Genomic DNA, 27,753 nt, shown 5'->3' with positions numbered 1-27,753 from the left:
ATATGGAATCTAAGAAAAAAAAAAAAGGGCTGTGACGAAGTGAGAGAGTGGCATGGACATATATACACTACCAAATGTAAAATAGATAGCTAGTGGGAAGCAGCCGCATAGCACAGGGAGATCAGCTCGGTGCTTTGTGACCACCTAGAGGGGTGGGATAGGGAGGGTGGGAGGGAGGGTGACGCAAGAGGGAAGAGATATGGGGATATATGTATATGTATAACTGATTCACTTTGTTATAAAGCAGAAACTAACACACCATTGTAAACCAATTATACTCCAATAAAAGTGTTAAAAAAAAAAAAACAAAACCAGCCAGAATGATTAGCATCCAAAAAAAACTGGTTCTTACTTCCCTGGGGGCTGGTAGGGCTCTATCTTCATACTTCCGGGGGACTGAGGGGAAACACTGGCATTCCATTCTTTGAGTGCTGTGAAAAGATCAAGTTTCATGTTAAACTGGCCTGACCATGGATTCCATCCTTGAAGCCAGGTTGTCCAGGAGCATCTGGCTCTGGGGCTCTGCCCTAGAGTCTGTCTATTAAGACAGAGAAAAGGACCTATTGGGAGGTCTCTTCCTTCCTGTTGCTGTGGTTCCTGGCCTAAAGCAAGGCGGGGCAGCTTGGGATATGTGGCCTCCTCTCCTATCCAGAGCTGGGCACCAGGCACTTGACACACGGCATGACCACTGTTCCTTGGTGGCCCCGTCAGCAAAGAACAATGTTGTTACAACTCTGGTGTAGAGTTCCTTGGTGCAGAGAAAGCCTTTCTCCCTCCCCATTGCCCTCTACTAGGCTGAGCTGGCCTGGCTCCTGGACCCTGTGGACCCCAGTGCTTTACTCCCCGCCCCCACCTTCAGCAACTACAGTTCCAGAGTTACCTGGCTCTTTTAGTGCCTGCACAGGCACACACACACAGAGGCATGCGCACACACTCACAAACATACTATGCATGCCCACACGCACTAACATTCACATGCACGCTCACACTCATACACGGATGTGGACATGCGTGTATATACTCACGTACACAACACACACGTGGGTTTATGTGCACACATATATACATTTACACACATGCATGCATACTCGTATGCATGTATATACAATACTTGTATGCATGTATTGTATATACAATACACACAGGTGTACACACGCAGCCTCACAAAAACACAACTATGAGCACACTCACATGCACATAGAGACACAAATGCACGTGCATGCATACACATGGCATTAAGTATCCACATTTGCATACGTGCATGCTCACTCACACACTGACTCACATAAATATCACACATGTTCACATATGCACATACACTCACCCGTTTACATATTGTGATATTGAGAGTTATTGCCCCACACATTGCTCATCATGGTTTAACACTTTGCTTCTCCTTTAAAATGTGAAGATTCCAGCGAAGACGCTGGAGTGGCACTTCAAAGAGCTTACTAACTGTAAGCAGTTAGTTATTTTACTTAGATTAAGTGGGATCCTGAAAGTAGGTTTTGATAAGGAGAAGGAGAACAACATTGAGTCTGAGTTTATGGAAGCAAAATTTCCCTGGATGCACAATTTTTTCAGGTACCCTCTCCCTGAAAGGGCGTGGCTGGACCAGACAGACTGACTTCTTCCTAGGTGAAGTTCAGAGAACCCTCAGACTGTCTGAGTCTGGAGGTGCCTCTAAAGAGCCTTTGGTCTAATCCCCTCATCTTATAGACGAGGAAACTCAAATTCATTGAGGTTAACCAGCTTCACTGATTGTATTTCCAAAGTATATTTTAATCCACTTCCCACCTGTCATCCACATATAAAATCTCAGGGAAAGACTCTATCTAATTACTTAGGTTATGTGCCCCCTCCTTGGACCAATGTCTGTGAGCAAGGGGATGAGGAGCTGTGACTGACTAAGGCTGGTCCAGTGCCTGTCCCAGTGCCAGGGGTGTGATTGGTCCCCTCCCCCATAGAATCAAATGAAACCTGGAAGGGCCATCTGCCAAGTCAGCATAGTTCTTTTACCAGAAGACAAGGAGGAAGGGGATGATGGACAGACAAAAAACAACTGACGTCCATGGCTGTATCTTAGCAGTAGTCCAGAAGTTTTTGCCCCAGAGATGAATAGAAGTAAACAAAGAGGTGAGTCATGATGGGGAAGGGTGGCTGAGGAGGCATGTCCCCAGTATGAAGACTGGTTTTGGGAGAGAAGGGATGAAATGGAGACAAAGTAAAAGAAAGGAGGAGTAAAAGTAGCTCTCTCTCTACTGAGGCTCATTTAGAAGCACTTCAGTTCAGAGGTTGTAACTCCAGAGTTCTTCAGAAATGTGGGAAAGTTTGTGGGGCATGTCACAAATGGCTGAGGACGTGGGTGACTTTATGGAGGCATTTTTCCCCCACATTTTAGATATGGGTGAGGTAGATATTATTCCTGGGTCTTAATTTCAGTACTTTTCCTTTTATCACATTTATCCTTACCTGTGCAGGATTTTTTTTTTTTTTTCAGAACAATAAGTTACTTCAGAGGGAATCGACAGCTGGCCGAGTGCTTCTCCTTAGAAAATTTACTTCATTTGTATTCCTGAGTCAGCTAATGTGCATTTAGAGACAGTTAGCTACAACTCTATAACGTCTGTCCCCAGTCCTCTACACTTTTACTTACTTATTATTGTTATTATTTTAGAGGTTGTTTTTTCCCTGATCCTAAATGGAAACTAATGATATCTACTATCAAATTTTGCCCTATTATTAAATTTTAATCAATTTCTTGATTGGGGTATCATTCTTTATAAAGTATAAAGTTTTCAAAATTCAAATTTGAAAACTCTGGACTTCAGACATAAAAGAAATGTCTCTTCCACCTCTGCCTTCTCCAGGATCTCTCACCAGGGCCTAGCACTTACTCCATCACACTTTTACACACTTCAGTGCCCAAGTCAGTAATCACAGGGGACAATAAATCCCAGTGTTGGAAGCTTGGGGATCTGGTCTGGAGTCAGGAGGACCCAGATGCAAATCCCAGGTTTGCTTCAGCTTCCTCATCTGTAAAATGGGAATAATCAGAGTATCTATTTCATAGGGTGGCGGTGTGATTTTGGGAAATTTACTTAACCTCACACAGTTTGCTCACCTGTAAAATAAGGCCATCAGTAGCATCTAAGAAGGAAAGGGGGTGAGATAAATAATGTGTTTACACAATGCCTGGAAAATTGTAATTTTAAGAAATAGCTACTACTTTTTTTTCTTTTTACAATACTTGTACTGCAGTAGCCTTGAACCACTCTGGAGGAGACTTATGGGCCAATTCACCTTTGTTCACTCATGAATACAACCTCTTCACAGGCAGCCTCTGCGTGTAATCTTGAACATTGCTTCTCCCCTGTGGCAACTCAGGACACCATCAGCTGAGGAGGGCAAAAGCCTTGCATTAAAATCTATTGTACATGTGCTTGTAAAGATTCTTTAAAGCCAATGTAAATCACTGCCACCTGGAAGTTGAAAGCCCTTAGCTTCTGACTCTCTTCCTTCTCCCCCACCTTTTGTACTTGGCTAGATTGCCTTGCACTGGAAGCAAAAAGCTGAGGGCATAAAAGGAGGTGAGTGAACTATCACAGCTTAAGTCCGCTCCAGCCCCAGAGGTGAATCATCCTTTTGTCTGGCGTATCCTACCTGTTAGATACTTAGACGTTTCCCTAACAGATTCACTGCCATAGTATCGCAATGCTTGTGTTCCTGTAACCCTTATTTTATTTAGGAATGGCCCCAAAGCACAAGAGTAGTGATGTTGGCAATTCAGATATGCCCAAGAGAATTGCCAAAGGGATAGTCCCTCTTTTAAGTGAAAAGGTGAAAGTTCTCAACTTAATAAGGAAAGAAAAAAAACTGTATGCTGAGGTTGCTAAGATCTGCGGTAAGAATGAATCTTCTATCCGTGAAATTGTGAAGAAGGAAAAAGAAATTCATGCTAGTTTGCTGTTGCACCTCAAACTGCAAAAGTTATGGCCACAGTGATTGGTAAGTGCTTGGTTAAGATGGAAAAGGCATTAAATTTATACAATAAGATATTTTGAGAGAGAGAGATATCACATTCACATAACTTTATTACAATATATTGTTATAATTGTTCTATTTATTATTAGTTACTGTTGTTCTCTTACTGTGCCTAATTTATAAATTAAACTTTATCATAGGTATGTATGCAGAGGAAGAAACATATTATATATAGGGTTTAGTACTATCCGAGGTTTTAGGCATCTACTGGGGGTCTTGGAATGTATCCTTCATGGATAAGGAGGACTAGTGCTTATTATCTGTGACTGCTTTTGTGCTACAGTGTCACAGTTGTGGCAGACTGTATGACCTACGAGCTTAAATATTTATCATCTAGTTCTTTAAGATAAAGTTTGCTGACTTCTGCCGTTTAAATAACAGAATTGACTAGAGTTGTATAAAGATGTTAAAAAAAAAAAAAAAAGACCAGTTTGTTCCTATTCCATAATTCCCTTCCTTCAGGGAAAGTGTTTAAGTAGTTTTATTAAGATTTTGAGGTTAAGACATCAGTGGGAAAACTTTCTGATTTCTTATTACTTTGTCAGATAACTAGGCAATTTGGTAAGATTCAGGTCATAGTACTGAAAGGTTTTTGAGAGTTAAAGATAAGTGGAATGCATTTGAAAAAGCTCTGCTATTGAGAATGGCTGTAGCCTAGGAAGAACCTGGCCGAGAAGGAGTAGAAGAAAAGTTTCTTCTTCGAAGAAAACTTGGAAGTCTCTTGCTTGGGCAATTTTAATTTCCTCTGAGCAATAAATTAAACAAGATCTGCAAAATAAACACATCACAAACACAAAATTGATACATTTTCCAGCCCACTTAATTTTTAAACAATTAAAATAATTTTAGTTTTATTTAGTATCAATACAAATCATATTTTTGCTTTTACTAGAAACACCTTATTATAATAGTATTTTAAATGAGATCAATGAAACAGAATACGTCAGTCAGTTTTATCCTTGTAATGTGACTGACAAAGGACTCCTGGAATGTAAGTGACAGCTCTGCTGTTTTCTTGTGTTTGCTCTTCAAAAGTTTGCTTTACTCAAATTTGATTTTACAAAAGACCTATATTAGTACCTGTTTTCACTAACTGAAAGATACCTGAAGAGGATTTTCGCTTTTATGAAAAAAGTTGAAAAGCAAAAGTAGCATTCAGCATTTTACAGCCAGCCTTTTATGTTTTTTTTTTTTTTTTAATTTTCTTGGCTGCCATGCTGCGCGACATATGGGATCTTAGCTCCCCGGCCAGGGATTGAACCCACGCCCCCTTGCATTGGAAGCACATAGTCTTAACCACGGGACCGGCCAGGGAAGTCCCTACAGCAAGTCTTTTAGATGCAGTGGGTACCCTGAGCAGCAGCGAGAGTGGCACTGCCAACTCCTTCCCAGGGAACTACACTCAGCATCCCAGCAACAAGCAGCCACAGCTTTGAACTGTGTCTGTGAGCATCTGTGCTTTATCTCAATTTATTAGCAAGATGTGTCCTTAGGTAATTGCTTCTTTGCTTTACACTATATCAGTTTATGAAAGGTTTCATAGGAACATTGTACTTTGGGATAATGGGGGAAACATGTACTTGCATTTTTTTAAAATTACTTAAAAAAAAATTATTTATTTGGTTGCACCAGGTCTTAGTTGTGGCAGGCTGGCTCCCTAGTTGCGGCATGCAAACTCTTAGTTGAGGTATGCGTGTGGGATCTAGTTCCCTGACCAGGGATCGAATCCAGGCCCCCTGCATTGGGAGCACAGAGTCTTAACCCCTGTGCCACCAGGGAAGTCCCTGTACTTGCATTTTTAGTATTACCTTTTTTAACAGTTTTGTTGAGATAAAATTTATTTAACATACAATTCACACGTTAAAGTATATAATTCAACGCTTTCTGTATATTACATTAAATTTTAAAAGTTGTGCTAAAAAAATATAACTAGCCAGTTTAACCACTTTCAAGTGTACAACTCAGTGGCATTAATTACATCCACAATATTGTGTAACTATCACCTCTATTTCCAAAACTTTTTCATCATCCCGAAAAATTCTGTACCTATTAAACAATAACTCCCTATTCCTCCCTCTCCCCAGCCCCCTTTTAACCTCTATTCTATTTTCTGTCTCTATGAATTTGCCTACTCAAGAGACTTCACACCAGTAGAATCATACAATATTTGTCCTCTTGTGTCTGGCATATTTTGCTTAGCATGTTTTCAAGGTTCATCCATGTTGTAGCATGTGTCAGAATTTCCTTCCTTTTAATGGCTAATATTCTATTTTATGGATCTTGCTTACCCATTCATCTGCTGATGGACAGGACACTTGGATTGCTTCTACCTTTTGGCCATCGTGAATAATACTGCAATGAACACTGGCATATAAGTACCTGTTTGAGTCCCTCTTTTCAATACCTTTGGAATGGCTGGGTTGTATGGTAATTTTATATTTAGCTTTTCGAGGAACTGCCAAACTGTTTTCCATAGTGGTCACACCATTTTATATTCCCATTAGCATTGTCTGAGGGTTATGCCAACACTTGTTATTTTCCACTTGGGTTGTTTCCACCTTTTGGTTACTATGAATAATGCTGCTATAAACTTTTGTGTACAAGTTTCTGTGTGGACATAAGTTTCCATTTTTCTTGGACATATACCTAGGAGTAGAATTCCTGGGCCATATAGTAATTCTATGATGTTTAACCTTTTGAGGAACCACCAAACTGTCTTCCATAGCAGCTGCACCATTTTATATTCTGACCAACAAAGTAGGAGGGTTCCCATTTCTTCGTAGTCTCGTTGACACTTGTTATTTTCTATTAAAAAATTATAGTCATCTCAGTGAATACGAAGTGTGGTTTTGATATGCATTTCCTTAATGACCAATGATGTTGAACATCTTTTCATGTGCTTGTTGGCAATTTGTATACCTTCTTTGGAGAAATGTCTAATCAAGTCCTTTGCTCATTTTTAAATTGTGGGCTTTTTTTGGGTTGAGCTTTAAGAATTTTTTACATATTCTGGATACTAAACCCTTATCAGATATATGATTTGCAAATATTTTCTCCCATTCTATAGGTTGCCTTTCTACTTTCTTGATAATGTCCTTTGATGCACAGAAGTTTAAAATTTTTATCAAGTCTTGTATGCTGCAACTTTGCTGAATTCGTTTATTAGCTTTAGTTTTTTTGTAGATTCTTTGGGATTATCTACATATAGACCCTGCCCCACCCCCCCAGCCCAATTCATATGTTGAAATCCTAATGCCCAGTGTGATGGTATTAGTAGGTGGGGCTTTGGGGAAGTGCTTAAGGTGGAGCCCTCATGAATGGGATTAGTGTCCTTATAAAAAAGGATCCAGAGAGATCTCTAGCTCCTTTCACCAAATGAGGACACGGTGAGAAAGTACCAGATATGAACCAGTAAGTGGGCCTTCACCAGAAGGTGACCATGTTGGCATCTTGATCCTGGACTTTCCATTTTAACTGTGAGCAATAAATTTCTGTTTTTTATAAGCTACCTGGTCTGTGGTATTTTGTTACAGAAGTCCAAATGGATTAAAACACTTAGGAAATGAATACAGGCTCCTTCCAGTGATGCTATTACAAATACTATATCCAGGCTCCTTCCAGTGATGATATTACCAATACTATGCTATTGGTAAGATACAATAACACAGCCTATGTTACAATGGCACAGTAGTTTAATCCCTAGAATCCAAGACAACAGATGTGAGGTATCCAATCCTATAGGAACTAGTTGTGTTTCCTACTGCAGCCAAGAAGATTTGTTTAGATACAACAAAGCTGGTTTTGTAATTTATAATGCACACACACACAACACACACACATACACACATATTTGTGCACCCACATATTTATTCCTTCCTTTGGTTTTCTGGCATTTCCAAGTTTGTGGTAAAAGTTTCAGTATGATTTTTTTCTCCAGAATGCAATGGATCAGACATCACACCTATGCAAACTTAAGGAGCCCATTCAAATTTTAGGAGAACCAGACACATCCTAAGGAGACAGAAAGAACTGCTGATACTCTCACAGGGAGTGTCTCTGTGTAAAAAAGTTTGGAAGGTGGAAAAGAAGCTCCTGGAATTGTATTCAAAAGACTTGTTTAGGAAGGTCCATGTTAGCAGGCTTCACTCCATGGGGGATGCAACAGTGGGTGAGTAGAACAGGACTGAAGACAACTGCTTTTTCTGGAGGAGGGACAGCCTTATGCAGATTGGTATGGAATTCACCAGAAGCTCTTTTATGTCAAACTTTTTTCAGGATCCAGCTTTATAAATAAGCCTAAACAACAAAATAACAGAAGATGATTATAAGTCAACTGACTTCAATCTAATGGGATTTCTCTAAGTAGAAATACATATATACACACACGAAAGCACTTTGATTCATATTGGTACCTTCAGGATATCTGCCCACTCTCATTTTTCAGCCAAATTAAGAATCAACTTTTGGGGACTTCCCTGGTGGTCCAGTGGTTAAGAATCCACCTTCCAATGCAGGGGATGTGGGTTTGATCCCTGGTTGGGGAACTAAGATCCCACATGCCGCAGGGCAACTAAGCCCACGTGCTGCAACTATTGAGCACGCAGGCCACAAGGAGAGAGCCCACGTACAGTAACAACTACACAGCCCACGTGCTCTGGAGCCTGTGTGACACAACTAGAGAGAAGCACCGCTCCACAATGAGGAGCCTGCGCACCACAGTGGAGGATCCCGCAAGCTGCAATGAAGATCCTGTGTGCCCCAACCAAGGCCCGACACAGCCAAAAACAAATAAAATAAAAATAATAGAATTTAAAAAAGAAAAGAACCTTAAGAAAATTTATTTTTAAAAAAAAAAGAATCAACTTTTGATTCTCACAACACTGTATTAGCTCTCCTGGGTAACCAGGTCCTCTGCCACTTGGTCATTTCATGGTTCACACCACTTCCATTAGTGATAGTCAAGGAAGTGAAAGGAAGTAAAATTACAACTGAGCCATCCATTACCTTTATGATACTGAAAGGTTTAGTGAGACAGAAAGTATAAACCACAGCCTGGAATAGGATTTTTAAACTGACTGTGGATTCAAATTATTCATGATCTTCCTCCTGCTTCTTTTATCTATCATTCCTGCAAACAGCTGACACTTAAGGGAAAAATGAATTTCTTAAACAAGATACAAGAAGCATTAACCATAAAGGAAAAAAATTAATAAATGTGACTACACTTACATTAAAAACTTCTGTTCATAAAAAAGATAACTTGAAGCAAATAAAAGACAACTTATATACTAGAAGGAGATATGTGCAACTTATATAGCCAACAAAAAGATTCGTTTTATAAAAAATAGATAAAGAATTCCTATAAATCAGTAAAAAAAAAGGAGGAAAAAAACCAATAAAAGAGGCTGAGAAAACAGGAATTTCATAGACTAGGAAACAAATATGGTCAATAAATATATGAAGAGATGCTCAGCTCCATAGGTAATCTGGGAAATGCAACTTTAGATCACACTGAAATACCATTTTATAACCATTTGATTGGCAAAAAATCAAGAAATTTGACTTTACCAATTGCTAGAAAAGATAGGGATCAACAGAATGTCATAAATTGCTGGTGGGAATGTAATTCAGTACAGCTTTAGAAAACAATCTGGCATTTCCCTGTAAGGCTGAACACTCTTATACCCTCCAACCCAGAAATTCCAGTCCTAAGTATATGCCAAGCTCTTGCCCATATACACCAGCAGGAGACATGAATAAGAATGTTCATAGTAGCGCCATTCATAATAGTCAGAGGCCCACCATTAGAGGAAGAGATAAATCCATTGTGGTATAGTCACACAATGGAATATTATACTGCAGTAAATGAGCAAACTTCATAGCCAACAACATGGGTGAACTTCAGTAACATGAAGCTGGGTAGAAAAAAAAAAATCAAGTCCCAGAAAAGCACATATAGCACAATCTCTTTTCTACAAAGTTCAAAAACAAACAACTAAACAATATATTACTTAGGCAAAAATATATTCTTAATCAAACTTAAAAAAAACCCCAAAAAGGTATAAAGGAATGAAAATCACAAAATTCTAGATCAGAGTTACCTCTGAAGGAAAAATAGGAGGATGAGGTGGGGAAAAGTAATTAGGTAGGGATATAATATTATTAAGATTCTGGTTCTTGTTTGATTGTAGGTTTCAGGATTTTTATTATTAAATTAGAAAAATAAATATATTAGTGAATGAGTAAGTAAAAGATGACCATTCACGTACCAATAATGGCTGTGTATCCTAAATCAAGGATTCTGAGTAACCCAAACATGTGCATCTGAGGTCCATTAAAATAAAAAATAAAAACAACAAAAAGGGACTTCCCTGGTGGTCCAGTGGTTAAGACTCCATGCTCCCAAAGCAGGGGGCGGGGTTCGATCCCCGGTCAGGGAACTAGATCCCGCGTGCTGCAACTAAGACCTGGAGCAGCCAGATTAAATAAATAAATAAATAAATAAAACAAAACAAAACAAAAAGCATTGGATATCTAAATTAACTTGTCTAAGTCTGAAGCTACTGAAGGTGAGGCTTCCAGGACCCCTCACTTGCAAAGGCCCTGTGACAGCTGACAATATACAAAGTTACTCATTACAACAGTATTTGCAAGAGCAAAAGAGTGAGAAAATATCCATGTCCAGTATCTCCAACTCCAATCTAACACAACAGGGCTCATTCTTGTTAACTCTTTTTCCATATCTGGAACTCCTCTGATGCGAGAAACCTGGCTCCCGTCACGGCTGACAGCCTGTGCAGACGCCACCCTCTCCCTGTGGGCTCTGACACCCACGCTGCTCCCCATGGGGACTCCTTCCTTCCCATAGTTGGGCTCTGACATCCTGTGCTGGGCCACTCCCCTGTGCAGACACCCTCCACTCCACTCAGGCTCCCAGACAGCTAAGGGCTGCTGTAGCCACCCCTCCCTGTGGCTTCCCCCTTATCCCCCAGCCTACCATGCCCGACTCTACCTAATAGCTTTAGAAATATTTAGGAAGGAAGGAAGGGGTGAAATAGAAGGAAAAGAAAAAGGCAAGAGAATGGGAAGAACCTCTCTATTTCTGCTACACTGATGATAACATAAACACATTCACTGTCCTGTAGCTTGTGTTTTTCATTCAACATATAGTAATGATACATAGCTCCATATCATACAAAAAGAGTTTCCTTATTCTTATTTATGGCACCACAATATTCCACAATATTTTTTATGGCACACACAATATAGTTTATGGATGAACTGTAGTCTCTTTACCTAGTCTCCTATTGATAGATATTTATGTTTTGCCAATCTTTTGCTAGTCCAAATAACATTGCATGAGTAGCACAATTACTGGAACCCTAGAGCAACCTTACACATTCTAATGTTGCACACATGTTAGTATACCTATGGGATAAAATCCTGAAAATGGGTCAAAAGGTACATGACTATAATTTTGAGAGATATACCAGCTCTCTACCAGCAATGAGTAAGAATACCTTTAACTTGTTCTTTGCATGCAGGGAATTAAGAATTTCTTGGCATGTATGGGTTATAAAACCAAACCAAAACAAAATGAAAACCCCCCAAAACAAAAAAACCCAAAATAAATTAAACCAAACCTAAAATAGAAAGTGGCAGCTTCTTACTTGTTGCCTCTGAGTACAGGATCTTCTCATCGACACCACTTCGAACATCACAAGAAAGAAACAATTTCCTCCCCTCAATTTTATCAAGTTGGCTATTTATCACAACAACAGAACAGAGGGGGATAGGTCTGCAGAAAAAAAAAAAGAAAAAATCCAGCTTTTATCAGATTTATGTAGCATTGAGAGATGATCAAGTGCATGACAGGGGTGGAAATTTATGATACCTGGTATCAGTGGATGCTGTTTTAGATAAAATGCTCCTAAAAGGGGCTGACACCACCAGTTGCTCACACCCCCTTCCTCCCAAGCACCATTGCTCTCAGGCGGCTCCTGGGCACCCGGTCCAGAGACTGCTGTTGTGGGTTAGGTTCAAAGAAATCACCAGATGATTCCAGCTCTGCGATGGCAGAGGCTGTCCCATCTGAAGGGAGCTGAAATCCTTTAAAGAAATGAAAACAGGACCATGGGATGGTCCCAGTCAGCTTCTCTCATTTTCTCTGTCATAATTGAAATTTCTCACCCAATCCCCTTTAGAGTAACTGTCACTAGAAAGACACCAAATAACAAACTCCTGGTAACAGCTTAATGTGCTAATTCAGTGCTGTCCAACAGAACTTTGTGATGACAGAAATGTTCCACAGCTGAGCTGTCCAATATGGTAGCCACAGATGGCTACTGAGCACTCAAAATGTGGTTATTGTGAATGAGAAACTGAATCTTTACATTTATTTAATTTCTATTAATTCATATTTAAATTTATATAGCTATATGTATCTAGTGGTTACAGTCACCTCTGGGAATCTTAGAGATACAGTACTATAATGAAAAAGGTACCTCTTTAAAGGTATAATTTTAGTTGGTAGAAACATAATGCAGAGTAGGGAGATGTGTTTTATGTTCCTATAGTACCATCATGTGGGTGAAGGAACTACTCCATGTGGAAAGGAAATTAACACTCTGATTACCACTCTGTCCAGCTTTTGCTCCCAGTAGATTTTCCTGAACTTCTCCATGGAACAACTGAGCTTTGCCAATCCAGGATTTACTAAGACCCAGGGGACATTAGGTGTTCTTGCCTGCTCAGCATCTCCCTTTCCTACTAACATTGCGTCTTTCATTTATCCATCTGTCCTACCCCTCACCACACTCTCTCATTCACACACCTACATTCCCCTTTCTTTGGGGAACCACCTCAATTTTCAGCCCATGTAGTTTAACTAGAGTTGACAGCTGATTCTTACCCCCCATGCCCCCTGCCCCCCCCGCCCCCCCAGTGACTGGTTGTGCAGGTGGGCATGGGATGAAACTGTCAATCCTGGAGCTTGTGCTGGAGCCCTTGGGGCTGGGTTCTTTTTTCTGCTGGAGTTGCTAGGCTTGCAAGATACAAGCCTGCCTGGTAGCTGTGGCACTACATTGGGAAAGGCTACCCGAGGATGAAGAAGACCTAAAGGAAAAGTGTGGCTGAGACACAGGCACAGATTCCTAATGGCATCATTGAATACCTGCACCCAGCCATAACTGTCTTCTCAACCATGTAAGCCAATATGTTCCTTTTCTCCTTAAGCTATTGTGAATTAAGAGATCTATCTCTGGGACTTCCCTGGTGGTCCACTGGTTAAGAATCTGCCTTCCAACGCAGGGGACACAGGTTCGATCCCTGGTTGGGGAACTAAGATCCCACATGCTGCAGGGCAACTAAGTCTGCGTGCCACAACTACCGAGCCCGTGCGCCTCAACTAGAGAGCCCACATGCTGCAACGAAAGATCCCGCATGCCGTAACAAAGATCCCACGTGCCTCAACTAAGACCCGATGCAGCCAAAAATAAAATAAATATTAAAAACATTACCGCTACCACCGATACATTAAAAAAAAAGAGATCTATCCCTTACAATGAAAAATTCCTTGATTAATAAGAGACAGAGAAAGGAGAAATACAAAATAATATAATAACTGTTTATAGAGTATAATTTTCTAAATGCAACTAATATTTAGGCACAGGTAAGTCTGATTGGCATAGAAAGCAGGCTTCAGATCATTTCACTTATCCAGTTTTGTTAGACAACTGACTTAGACTTGTGTTAAAGGCAAAAAACAAGATAATAGAGATAAACAAATTTTAAAAATAAAAGAGAAAACATACCTATATAACAGAGAGGCTTAAAAAGCTAAATGGTGGCTCTTTGAAAAGGCTAATAATCTCTGGCAAAATAGATCAAGAAAAATGAGAGTGAGCATAAATAAATACTATTGGGACCAAAAAGGACATAACTACATACTTAACTGAGATAAGAAAAATTGAGAACACTGTGAATAACTTCATGCCAATAAATTTCAAAACTTAGATGAAATGGAAAAGTATGCAAAAAAAAATTATCGAAATTGACGAAAAAGGATTAGAAAGCCTGAATAGTTGAATAAAAAAGACATTAAAGCCCTAAGAGGATAGAGAAGCCACACCCAGGAAGGAGCCCAGGTCTTTGAATCATTTCAGGGGTGAGTCCTTTACTAACTTTGACACACAAGACTATATGTAAACAAAAAAAGTCTATTGATTTAAGTAGGTAAAATGTAGGGTTTGTAATAGTACCTAGTGCTACCCCAACTAATTTACTACAATTTTTTTTTAAAGTTCTTATTTTTTACTCCTAGTTTAATGTGGAGAGAACCTGGCCTGTAAAATTTTGATTCTTTACAATATATTGAGATTTGATCTATGGACCAATCTATAACCAGTTTTTGCAAATGTTCCATGAATGCTTGAGAAGAAAATGTATTTTTCTCTAATTACTAAATATAGGGTTCTACATATATCCAATAAATCATACTTGTTATCTTGTGGTGTTTAAATTTTTTTTTCTAATTCTCCTTTTTTTTTTTTTTTTGGTCTGCTTGATCAATAATTGAGTGTGCTGGAATCTCCCACTATGAAAATGGATTAATTTCTTCCTATGAATCTACTAATTTTGTTTATATACCTTGAAGTTATTTTTATTATGTACATACTGGATTAGAAATGTTACTATGTGCTGCTGAATCGAATCTCATTACTATGAAGTAGTCGTCTCTCTCCCCAATATTACTTTTTTGATAATTTATTATTTTTTCCTGATATTCCACTTTCTTTTGACTAGCTTTTGCCTGGCATTTTTTTTTTTTTTTTCAGTACGCGGGCCTCTCACCGTTGTGGCCTCTCCCATTGCGGAGCACAGGCTCTGGATGCACAGGCATCCGGACGTTCACCTCCTCCCCAAACTACATACTATTTTTGTCCAGTATTTTAGCTGTCCTTTTTAAAATCCCCAGAATATAGCCATTATTACTATTTACATATAGACTTTGTTGAGATTTATGTTATCAACATATTTACTGATGTAGTTGCTTATTCTTTCTTTCATCCTCCTGCCTAGTGGCATTACTTTCCTTCTTTCTGAAGTATATCCCTTAGAAGTTCCCTAGGTATTGTTCTGCTGTTTGTAAACTTTTCCCATTTTTGTTTAAATAAAAATGTGTTTATTTTGCTTATTTTTGAACTTTAGTTTTGCTGAGAGCATGATTCTAAGGTACATGTTTCTTTTAGCACCCTGAAGATATTTTATTATCTTCTCACTTCCACTGCTGCTGATAATAAGTATACTGCTTCTAAGAGACAAGACTACTCTGTTGGGCTTCCCTAGTGGCGCAGTGGTTAAGAGTCCGCCTGCCAGTGCAGGGGACACGGGTTCGTGCCCCGGTCCGGGAAGATCCCACATGCCGCGGAGCGGCTAGGCCAGTGAGCCACAGCTACTGAGCCTGTGTGTCTGGAGCCTGTGCTCCGCAACGGGAGAGGCCGCAACAGTGAGAGGCCCGCACACCGTGATGAAGAGTGGCCCCCACTCGCTGCAACTGGAAAAAGCCCATGCACAGAAATGAAGACCCAAAACAGCCAAAAATAAAAAATAAAAAATAATAATAAAAAAAAGACTACTCTGTTATGGGTACCCTGTCTTTTATCTCTGACTACTTTTAAGATCTCTTTGCCTTTAGTATCTGTAATTTCTCTATAATATCTCAAGATACAGATTTATTTTTATTTATCTTGCTTGTTATATGTTATACTTTCTGTATCTATGGCTCATGACTTTCTTTAGTTCTAGAATATGCTTACCCATAATCTCTTCAAATACTAGATCTCTTCCATTCATTCTACTGTCTTCCTCTAGGACTCCAACTATAGCACATTAGGACTTTTTATTTGTCCTCTTAGCTTAACCTCTCTTGTTTTTCACCTCTTTTTCTTTCTGTGCTGAATTCAGGTTAATTTCTTCAGCTCTATATTTCTGTTCACTTTCAGCTGTGTTTAAATAGCCCTTTAACCTATCTACTGAGGTGTTTCTGTTTTTAAACAATTACATTTTCATTTCTAAAAGTTTTAGGTTCTGTGGCAAATCTGTTAATTTTTATAGTTTCTTGTTGCTTTCTCTCTTTGTGATTTCATCTTTTATTTCTTTAAACATCTCATACATAGTTCTTTTATACTGTGTATCTAATTACCATGATATCTTAAGCCCCTGAGGGTCCAAGTCCATTATTTATCATTTCTGCTGGTTCTCACTTATGGTGGTTTATTTCCTTACACATTTGGCACAGGATCTAGTTGTTCTGAACAAGGAATGTCCTTCAGAATTTCTTGTCTGCCCTGTTGCATGAAGAAGTCTAATCCAGACCTTCCCAACCAATATGCCATGAATGGGTTACAGAAATGTTGAGATATTGATCCTTTCAGCTGGCTAGCCACCACTAATCATTAGCTTCTTTGTCTACTTATTTTAATGTGCTAAGCACAAGGAAATAAATCAAGTGTGACATTTGGATCAGGGGGCTGGAAAGTATTTGAGATGATTAAAGAAGCAGTTTTGCTTCTTAGAAGAAGGAAGGTAAATTAAGACACCTGATGATTGACACTGTAAAATTATCTTCAATTAAATTTTAATCCCAGTGGTTGTCTCTAGCATCCTGGAGGGCCAAAGATTGATTAGATTAAACATGTTTTTATTATTATTACTATTATTATTATGAATCTAACAACCCTACACAAAAATATAGGGTCTGATAAAGTTCTAGACTACTTATACAATCTAATAATCTAATGTTTTATTCTGGTCTTTAATCATCAATTAATAGAAGAGAATGGAGGTTGTGCATTGTAGTGAAGAGAACCAGACTCAGAGTCAGAAGACATGAGCTCTAATCCCGGCTATATTCTCTCTATCTATGTGACTTCAGGTAAAACTTATTTTCAGTAAGTTTTCCAATTGTGGGTAACAAATGAATAGCTAAGTAACTGATTTATGTGAATAGTTTGTTGGATGAGACAAGGACTAGGGATAGGATCTGGCAAGTAGCATGTGCTCAATACACAAACACAAGTTGAGGTAAATTGTAATCGAAATACTCTGCTGAGCTTGTTTTCAAATGAACCCCCTTTTTTGTTGAGAAGGGAGGTTGTACTGCATTCTTCACCTTTATTTGAACATAGAAAAATATTTTAAAAATTGTGAAACAAGGAAAAATATTAAAAACATAATTTAAAATATATTATTTATCATGTTAAGAAAGCCATTTCTAGAATCTAATTTTTAGTCATAAATAATATAAAATATTGACTACATGCAAGGATGACAATTTCTCCCAAATTAATCTTCAAAGTTGGGACTTCCCTGGTGGCACAGTGGTTAAGAATCCACCTCCCAATGCAGGGGACACAGGTTCGAGCCCTAGTGGTGGAAAGATCTCACATGCTGTGGGGCAACGAAGCCTGTGTGCCACAACAACTTAGCCTGCGCTCTAGAGCCCGCGAGCCACAACTACTGAGCCCACGTGCCACAACTACTGAAGCCTGCGTGCCTAGAGCCTGTGCTCCGCAACAAGAGAAGCCACTGCAATGAGAAGCCCGCACGCTGCAACAAACAGTAGCCCCCGCTCGCTGCAACTAGAGAAAGCCTGTTCACAGCAACAAAGACCCAATGCAACCAAAAATAAATAGATAAATTTATTTTAAAAAATTCTTTAAAGTCAACATAACTGCTATCAAAATCACATTTTGCTTTTGGGTAGATTTTGACAAATTTATTCTAACTTTAATTTGCTTCACTCAAGTGATACAGAGAGGTGGTTGATGAGACAGGGTTATATAAGAGAAAGAGGTACAATAACAGTCTGGGTGAGGGGTTAAAAATCTAAGGCACAACTAGGAATATGAGAAAACTACCTCAACATCATAAAGGCCATATATGAAAAGCCTACAGTTGACATCATACACAATGGTTGAGAGACTGAAACTTTTCCTCTAAGATCAGGAACAAGACACGGACTCCTACTCTTGCCATTTCTATTCAACAAAGTACTGGAAGTCCTAGCCAGAGTAGTTAGGCAAGAAAATGAAATAAAAGGCATACGAATCAGAAAGGAAGAGGTAACTTATCTCTGTTCACAGATGAAATGGTCTTTTCTGTAGAAAACCCCAAAGATTCCACAAAAAAACTGTTAGAACTAATGAATAAATTCAGCAATGTTGCAGGTTATAAAATCAACACACAAAAATCAGTTGCATTTTTATACACTAACCATGAATAATCTAAAAAAGAAATTGAGAAAACAGTTTCATTAAAAATAGCATCAATAGGAATAAAATACTTAGGAATAAACTTAACCAAGGAGGCAAAAGACTTGTACACTGAAAACTATAAAACACTGCTAAAAGAAATTAAACACACAAATAAATGGAAAGACATCCCATGTTCATTGATTAGAAGACTCAATATTTTTAAGATGTCAATACTACCCAAAGCGATCTACAGATTAAGTGCAATCCCTATCAAAATCCCAATCGCATTTTTTTGTAGAAATAGAAAAATCCATCCTAAAGTTCACTTGAATCTCAAGGGACCCTGAATAGCCAAAGCAATCTTGAAAAAGAAGAAAAAAGTTGGAAGTCCCACACATCTTGATTTCAAAACATATTACAAAACTACAATAATCAAGACAGTGTGGTACTGGCATAAAGACAGACATATAGATTAATGGAATAGAACAGACAGCCTAGAAATAAACCCTCTCATATATGGTCAAACGATTTTCTACAAGTGACCAAGACCACTCAATGGGGAAAGAACAGTCTCTTCAAAAGTGGTGCTGGGAAAACTGGATATCCACATGTAGAAGAATGATGTTGGACCCTTACCTTAAACCATATACAAAAAATAATGTGAAATGGACTGAAGACCTCCACTGGGGAAAAGCTTCATGACATTGAGTTTGGCAATGATTTCTTGGATATGACACCAAAGGTACAGACAACAAAATAAAAAAATAGACAAATGGGACTACATCAAACTTAAAAACTTCTGTGCATCAAAGGACACAATCAACAGAGTAAAAAAGCAACCTAAAAAATGGGTTGCAAATCATATATCTGATAAGGGGTTAATATCCAGAATATATAAAGAATTCCTACAATTCAACAACAAAAAACTCAACAAAAACCTGATTTAAAAAATGCTCCTTCAAGTGAAGGACTTGAGTAGACATTTCTCCAAAGATGATATACAAATGGCCAACAAGCATATGAAAAGATGCTCAATGTCACTAATCATTCAAAAAATGCAAATCAAACCACAGTGAGCTATCACCTCACATCCATTAGGATGGCTACTATTTAAAAACAAAACAAAACCCAAATAACAAGTGTTGGTGAAGATGTGGAGAAATTGGAACCCTTATGCATTGCTGGTGGGACTGTAATGTGGTGCAGCAGCTATGGAAAACAGTATAGTCGTTCCTCAAAAAATTAAAAATAGGATTACCATGTAATCTAGCAATCCCACTTCTGAGCATACATCCAAAAGAACTGAAAGCAAGACCTCATAGATATATTTGCACATCCATGTTCATTATAGCATTATTCACAATAGCCAAGAGGTGGTAGCAACCCAAACACCCATCAACGGATGAAAGAATAAACAAAATGTGGTATATACATACAATGGAATATTATTCAGCCTTACAAAGGAAGGATATCCTGTTATATGCTATAACATGGATGAATCTTGAAGACATTATGCTAAGTGAAATAAGCCAGTCATAAAAAGACAAATACTGTATGATTCCACTTACATGATGTAACAACAGTAGTCAGATTCACAGAAACAGAAAGTAGAATTATGGTTGTCAGGGGCTGAGGGAAGGGGGATATGGGAAGTTATTGTTTAATGGGTATAGAGTTACAGTTTTGTAAGATGAAAAATTTCTGGAGATCTGTTTCACAACAGTGTAAATATACTTAATACTACTGAACTGTACATTTTAAAAAGGTTAAGATAGTAAATTTTATGTTATGCCTTTTTTTTAACTACAGCTAGAAATTTAAAAAATATTTTAAAAATATAAGGCATGAAAGATGTTAAATCTAAAGTATCAGAGTGAACTCATGACCTTATTAAACATTAATAACTTTCCAGCTCTGATACTGTAATGGCCTAGCAGCAAGGTCATCCTGCCCACCATGAGAATACATGTGGAACAATCTAATATTTTTCTGGTCTTTAGCACTATTCTCCATTAAAAGGAATCAGGGACCTTTGTAGACTAGCTATTCTATGTCTTGGCACAGATGTACCTTATTGTTGTTAGAAGTAAAAGTAATGATAATAACAACAATGTTAATGATAAAAATAACAAGCAGCTAACACTTACTGAGTACTTGTTATGGGGCCAGATACTGTCCTAGATGCTTTGCATGGGTTAATTCATTTATTGCTCACAATGACCCTATGCGGTAGGTATTATTATCCTCTTTTTAAAGATGAGGACATTGAAGCACAGAGAGGTTAAGTAACTTGTTGAAGGTCACACAGCTAATAACTGGCAAAATGGGCATTTGAACCTGTTCCAATGTCTGTCCTCTTAACTAGTGATTATACTGTCTCTCAGGAGACAAGAGTACTTAAAAGCTAGCACAAGGAGTCAGATAGCACAAGGAGTCAGTCTAAAGAGACTTCTATTGGCCAAATGTAACATAAGCATAGAAAAGAGGGTGATAATTATAGCTAACTACATTATAGAAAGTTCCTAATGATTCTCAAAAAAAGGAAAAGCTAGCTCAAGGAGTATAAAACCATAGCTATAATTCAAGGACGACTACGATAGGATAAGTTTAATTTTTTAAGCAGTTTACACATAGAGAAGAGTGTTGACAAGTAAGTGTTTCTTCTATGAAGTATGTATCTGTCTTGTATGTATTTTACTCTGTACAAGTAGGAAATGGTAGACACAGAGTAAGGGGTGTGTACAGGTAAGGTTTGAGGAGGCTGTTATTCAAAGAATTATGCTCACACACACCATGGCATAAGCAAACCAATAGTTTTCTTAGCTGTAAAGTGTGGGTAGAGGTATGTAGAGGATACCTATGTTCATCAAGGAGTCTTTCATATGTTAGTCAAAAAGGCTTGAGAGTCTGCATGAACAAGGCAAAGACTGGTATAGCCCTTAGCATCTGCATCAGGGCTGTTACCTCTTGTGTTCCCCCAAAGTGTGTGAGGTGCAGGTAAGCTGATAGGTGAAAAGAATATTTATACACATTCAGTGGATTTACATCCATGGATGTATGCCATTTGGGGGTTCAAAATCCTGCATAATCGCCATAAGAACCCCCAATAATCCCCTCCTCCACACCAATAGGCAGAGAACTGTGAGGAAGCCAAACAACTCTGGAAAATGCAAGAATTATTCCCTTAACAAAATGCAAGAATTATTCCCCTAACAGAAAGGACTGATTACAGAAAAGAACCAGCTAGAAAGAAGGTGAATGTCTCGCCCAGTTGAACATCCCTGAAAGAAAACTGCATAGACACTTGTCCTATCTCCTGAGAGACGTTACCTCTGCCAATTAAATGAGATGCATTTAATTGTAGGTAATCAGTAAACCAAGGCAGAATAAATATGACTAAGACAAGTAGACTTAGATACTAAATAAGGGGAAGTACTAGGTTGTAAGGACAGGTGTAGATTTGGAAAGTCCCCCTGACACAGCAAGGAATCCTCAACTCCAAGAGGAGCTCAGCCTCATGAATTCAGGCTCATGTTCCAATCATCTTCAAAGGCAAAATCCTGTCACATCAAGAATCACCAGGTTGACAGATTAGAACCTACAAATTTGGCTGATATGAGTTGGTTTCTTTACAGTCTGACACAATTACCATAAGCCTGGGGAGTTTATAATAATGAGTTATTCTAACCTCAGGAAAATATAGGTATTGACAGCCTAAAGAAATTAATCAAACCCAGAATGAAAAAAATTTAATAGGCTAAGTGTAGGTGAAATAATAAGTTTTGTAATCACTGAGATAATTTTGCTTAGAAAAAACTACCATACTAGGCTTGTTATTTTCTTTACTGAATTAGTTAAATCTGATTATGTTTTTAATTAATGCTTCAGTATTTAAAATAATTTATGTTGTATTATTTATAAGCATGGATTTATTAATATGTCTGTGGTTGTGTTAGTTGCTGACAATGAATTTACTTGAGGTGATAGTGATAGCAGTTAAGGGACCCCCTTCCCAATCTCCCTTAATGCTAATGAGATTAAATGGGTGTGTTGTGTAGTACTTCCAGGAAGTCTCTTTGAAAGAGAGAAGACAGCTCTTCCCCCCTTCCTCAATCCTGCTGTGTAGGACATGCGATGATGGCTCTTGCTGCCACTCTGGACTGTAAAAAGATGAGCTACAAAGAGCCTGCATCTCTGGGAACCAGGGAGCTGCCATACTAGATTTCTTTCACATGATAAATTTCTATCTTAAGTCATTTTTATTTTGAAGTTACTAATATTGGCAGCTGCGGAGGGGGAAGTTAAAGCAGCTGGCCTCCAATTTATTCACTGTGTGTGTGTGTGGGTGGGGGGGGGAGCAGAGAGAAACACTCCTGGGAAAAAAAAGGAGGCAAGTGACCCTGTCTAATTTTTTTCTCACTGGGCCTGAAGGTAAATAGACGAGGAGTTGGCAAACTATGTTTCACTGGCAAGCTGCCTGTTTTGTATTTATTGGAACACAGCTATACCCATTTATTTATATATTGTCTATGCCTGCTTTTGTGCTACAGTGGCAGAGTTGACTAGTTGTGCCAGAAACTGTATGGCCTGCAAAGCATAAAACATTTATAGACAAAGCTGTGATGACCCCTGAAATAAACTAATGATATTTGCTAGGGGGAAGAGTCCTTTTCTATAGAATGCCCTAAGTAGGATATGCCTGGCTAAGTATTACTTAAAGTATTCAATAAGTAAACCCATAATCTATGAAGCATGGCTCCCTGATGACTGCCACATAAGCCATACAACTCTCTGGGGTATAAAATGGAGATGTTCCTACATGCTTCCTACTGTGTGAAGTAATAACCCACAGAACCTCATTTGGAGATCTCTATTGAACTCTGTTCTTAAAGTCTGTTCTGCCCTATTGCTCTCTTTCTCTGTGCCTATGCCAGTATCCATACTATTTGACTGTAGAGATATAGCTGCATAATTGAAGAATTAAATAAGCTCATGCTGAGCTTTGTTTTTGATGGATACCAAACTTTTCTTGCTGCCCTTTTACTTCTTTGTGTGAAGTTATGTAAAACTTATGTTTTGTTATGTAGTGGATGTTGGTGCTTCACTCAGATCCCCTTCAGTCCTTTTTTCACCTTTGTTTTTTGGATATTTTTCTTAGAGCCTGCTTTGCTCAAACACAGTGAGCAAGAAGTACCTGGGAATTTATAGTCCCCAGGATAGCCCTTATCCTATGACGAACGTGTGAGAGAATATGAGGACTCCAGCTCCCTTGCCTGAGGTAGGGAAAATACTGAGGCACACATTTCACTCCAGAGTTCCTTACATGATCAGGCTGAAGCTACCCTTTGCAGGACTGAGAGCCTAACCTTAGGTGGCTTCTTCCCCTTCCTTGTCCTTCTTCTCCTACACCCTAACTAGTTTCCTCTAGGAGTACTTCCTTTCTTTTTTTTTTTTTTTTTTTGGCAGTACAAGGGCCTCTCACTGTTGTGGCCTCTCCCGCCGCGGAGCGCAGGCTCCGGACGCGCAGGCTCAGCGGCCATGGCTCACGGGCCCAGCCGCTCCGCGGCATATGGGATCCTCCCGGACCGGGGCACGAACCCGTGTCCCCTGCATCGGCAGGCAGACTCTCAACCACTGCGCCACCAGGGAAGCCCTAGTACTTCCTTTCTTGCATAGAAATCCTTTTCTCAGGGTCTGCTGCTGGGGAACCTGACTTATGACACCTAAGAAGTAAAGAATACCCATGACTTTACCTTTTAAAATTGATGTTGAGATTGGCAGTCATGACAATTCCCCCAGGTATAGCTGCACACACACCAACAGTAGCATCAATCATTGTTGCAATGGCACCTCCATGAAGGAATCTAGTTACAAGAGGAAAAGAGAAATGTGTTCACAAGTTCTGAAAACAGCCCCTTAAGAAAGAAAAATTATCCAAACCTCCCATATAATGTACTTCTGAAAGTTCCACTTAATTCATGTTTAATGTACTGAATGTCAAATTATATCCATGTTCTCGCCTTCATTTTGTTCATAGCATAACACTTGTAGTATTTGTAACAAAGCCAGAACCTAATGATAACCAGGTCACAAGCAAGCAAAAAGCTAAAATCCAATTTAGAAAATTTATATTATGTTTTTATTAAACTAACTATACACATCATTGTTTAAAAATTTAGGAAATGCAGATAAACAGAAGAAAAAGAAAAAGAAATAAAAAATTATAAGGCTATCTAGTGACAAACCAATATTAACATGTTAATGATACTCTCTAAAATTATACTCTTTTGCCCTATGTCCTATACTTTTGTCATTTAATAATTTACAGTAAACATCTATCCATGTCAATAAATATAAATCTATATTACCACTTTAATGTCTTCATTGTAGTCCATGGATACAGGGTGATACTATAAGATAACAACCTCTTAGATCCACATTTCTAGGCTATCATTCTTACCCAGGTACCCCTTGCAGATAAGGACCTCCTTGAAACAAGCAAACTGTCCTTTTCTCATCATCATTATAGAACATCACATATTCAAAGCCCAGGCCATCCTCATAGCCTCTAGTGAAGAGTTGGGCCTGTGACAGTTGTTCCTTCACAAGCTTTGAGTCTGTAAGTAAATGAAGTGGATAGGCACATGAGAAACAGGTATGAGAAAAATACCATGACAGAGACAAATATCTGTACCCTGCAAGAATCACAGGTCAATGGATGATTGATTAAAATGCCAACCAGGTGCAAAACTGAAGGGGCTGGGAGGGTCCCAAAGAAACAGAATACAGGATCTTTGCTCCAGTGGAATTAGTCTAACTGGGAACATAGTAAAAATAAATGAAATCAAAACAAAGTACTAACACATGGCAATCAGGAAATATAGTACATAAATACAAAGGGTATATGGAATAAAATAGTAAGGTATAGACAGAAATCCTTCTTAGAATAAGTGTGATTTAAATGAGATTTAAAGAAAGTGAGTAATGTACAGCAGAGAGGTTTTCCTTGCAGACATGAGTTTAGCCTGAGCAGAAGATAGTTATCATACTGAATCAGAAACAGAGGCAGGTCAGCCCAATATTCAATGTGATTATGACTCCTGAGTCTCCAACTCAGGGTTAGAACCATTAGGGTTCATGAAATCAAATTAGCGGGTTGTAGGCAGTCTTTAAAAAGAAACTGAACGCTTCACATGTATCCTGGATAAGTACTAGTGTGCTCATTTAGATATGTTTTTTTCAATTATACAACTGTGCACAAGTTGTGTGTTCTGGGTTGTGAGTCAAAATGTAGGTAACTTCAAAATAAAGACTGAAAGCTACTGCTGAGGGAAGGGCATGTTTGTCCTTTCATACCCATTTTAAGATTTAATTCCCCAAGCTCTTAGCTTTCTTTCACAGCTCATCATGATTTGCCATGTATAACGCTGATTCTTTTATTGATACCAAATTTACATTTACAAACTTGGAAAAGGATATGAGATGAGAAGATCTGGGAGAAGTGGGGAGGACAAGGGAGCATATTATTTAGGTCTTGAGCATCTGGGCGCAGGCACCCTGTCTCTTGGACTTTGTGTGGTCAACAACTGGCAGATAGGCACGCACTATATGCACTCTAGCAGTGGTTGAGAAACTGAATGATTTGGAGGGTCAGACAAAGAAACTTAAAATTGAGAATCAGTCTCATGGTACAGTAGAAAAGAACCTTGTCCTGGAAGTTGGGAAATTTTTCATGACTTAGGTTTGGCCTAGAACTTGCTCCCTTCTCCATACTTTATCCATACAGTGAGGAGATAAAACCTAAATGACCTCTAAGATCTGTTCCAACTCTAACACTCTGGGACTTCAAGATAAGATAGGCATCAAACCCTTCTAATTTTTTAGTTAGGAGTTCAAAATTTCTGTTTTAGATTACTAAACCTTGAGGTTACCTCATAAAAATGGGAAAAATAAAGATGGTGGGGAAGTCTGTTAGAAATGCAGAATATTGGGCTCTACCCCTGACCTACTGAAGCTGAACCTACATTTTAACAAGATTACCAGGTGCTTCATATTCATGTTAAAATCTGAGAGGAACTGATCTTTTAAGACATGGGATAACACTGAAGGTAGCAGAGGAGTAACATGATCAGATTTGAATTTTGAATCACTCTGCTAGCTGGACGAAAGGAGGGGGATAAGAAAGATGAGTGAGAAGATCACTGAAATACTATAAAATCACAATCACCAAACTTTTCTGCTTGGTGGGGTGATTTTCTCCAGCTATGTTCAGCTACGTGAGGGCCTGTGCAAATAAGAGATGGCAGATGTTTAGATTCATCCAGGGCTGGGGTTTTCCTAGATATGTACGCTATAGAAGTTCAGATAAAAGAGGGCTATGGGGACAATGAGAAAGTAGAGGACTCAATGAACTGACGGTCTTAATGAGGCCAAAGAATTTTTTCTGTGGGGGCTTTGAACAAGTAAGCTGGAAGGAAAAAGGTTGTGGTTAGAAAAAGGATGTCTAAATGTGTGGATTTGGAGGTTGTGCACTTTCTGAAGATAAGGCTCAAGATGTCCTCAGGAGTGCATTGCTGGGGCTGTGCAAAAGAAAGGTCATAGGTGATGAGAAGGTAAATAAACCATCCATGGTGTGGATGGTGGGTTGCTGAAAATGGTGAATAGAGTTGGGTAGAGAGGAAAACAGTTAACCAGGTGCTGAAATACTCAACATATAGGGAGAGGTTGGTAGATGACAGCTACAAGAAGGGAAAGTTGAGGGTGATAAAGTCAGAAAAAGTGAGATGGTATAAACCTCAAAAGGAATGGGGGTTTTCTAAGAAGCAGGGGAAATAATAATTTGAAAGCAAGTATGGGTAGCAAGGAGGACCTCAAACTCCTCCCTCTTGTGAGAGGGTCAAGTTTCCGACAAGAGACGATAGTTAGGTTGGATGAAGGGATGAGCAGAAACATGTGGGAACTGAACCCTGGAAATTACTGACATTTAAGGAGTGGGTAGAAGGAGAAAGGGAAAATTGGTTAGAGGTTTTCAAAGCCAAGAGACAAAACATTTTAAGGAGAATGAGATTAACAGTTAGGTCCAGCACAGTAAGGGCTGAAAAATGCCCACAAAATATGGCAATTAGGTCGCTAGTGGCTTAAGTGAAGAAATTTCAGTAGAGCTATTAGAGTAGAAGCTAGATTGCACTGGGTTAAGGACATTCAATTAATTTTGTGATATGATAAATAGTTAGAATGGAATTAGTAACACAAACTACTAATTTTCCCCTTCATTCGTAAAACAGAGTTAATTCTTATTTCTCTCTATATTGGTGGTTCTATAAAGAAACTTATGAACTCTACCATTTTTCTTGGTTAAGGTAGTTTTATTTTTGTTGCATTCATTTCTTTGGCTGTGTTGGGTCTTCATTGCTGCATGGGCTTTCTCTAGCTGCGGTGAGCAGGGGCTACTCTT

The 27,753-nt window shown here is 38.7% G+C and overlaps 1 protein-coding gene across 2 annotated transcripts in view; it reads right to left on the bottom strand.

Moving 5' to 3' along the window:
- Positions 1-7,722: 7,722 nt before the first annotated feature.
- THEM4 (thioesterase superfamily member 4) overlaps positions 7,723-27,753 on the bottom strand; it is a 44,999-nt gene continuing 24,968 nt past the window's right edge. The window contains exons 3-6 of one of the 2 annotated variants that reach the window (XM_024116246.3): positions 24,760-24,916; positions 24,053-24,163; positions 11,715-11,842; positions 7,723-8,340 (exon numbers count right to left, since the gene is read on the bottom strand). In XM_024116246.3, the coding sequence (XP_023972014.1) occupies positions 8,300-8,340; positions 11,715-11,842; positions 24,053-24,163; positions 24,760-24,916 (437 nt within the window). In that variant the 3' untranslated portion in view covers positions 7,723-8,299. Of the gene's footprint in view, positions 8,341-11,714; positions 11,843-11,938; positions 12,154-24,052; positions 24,164-24,759; positions 24,917-27,753 lie in introns of those variants that run through there. The other variant, XR_003679497.2, reaches the window with a different exon arrangement.

Source organism: Physeter macrocephalus, chromosome 4, assembly GCF_002837175.3.
Source record: "Physeter macrocephalus isolate SW-GA chromosome 4, ASM283717v5, whole genome shotgun sequence".
Lineage (NCBI taxonomy): Eukaryota > Metazoa > Chordata > Mammalia > Artiodactyla > Physeteridae > Physeter > Physeter macrocephalus.
This window is presented reverse-complemented; position numbering and strand designations above follow the sequence as displayed.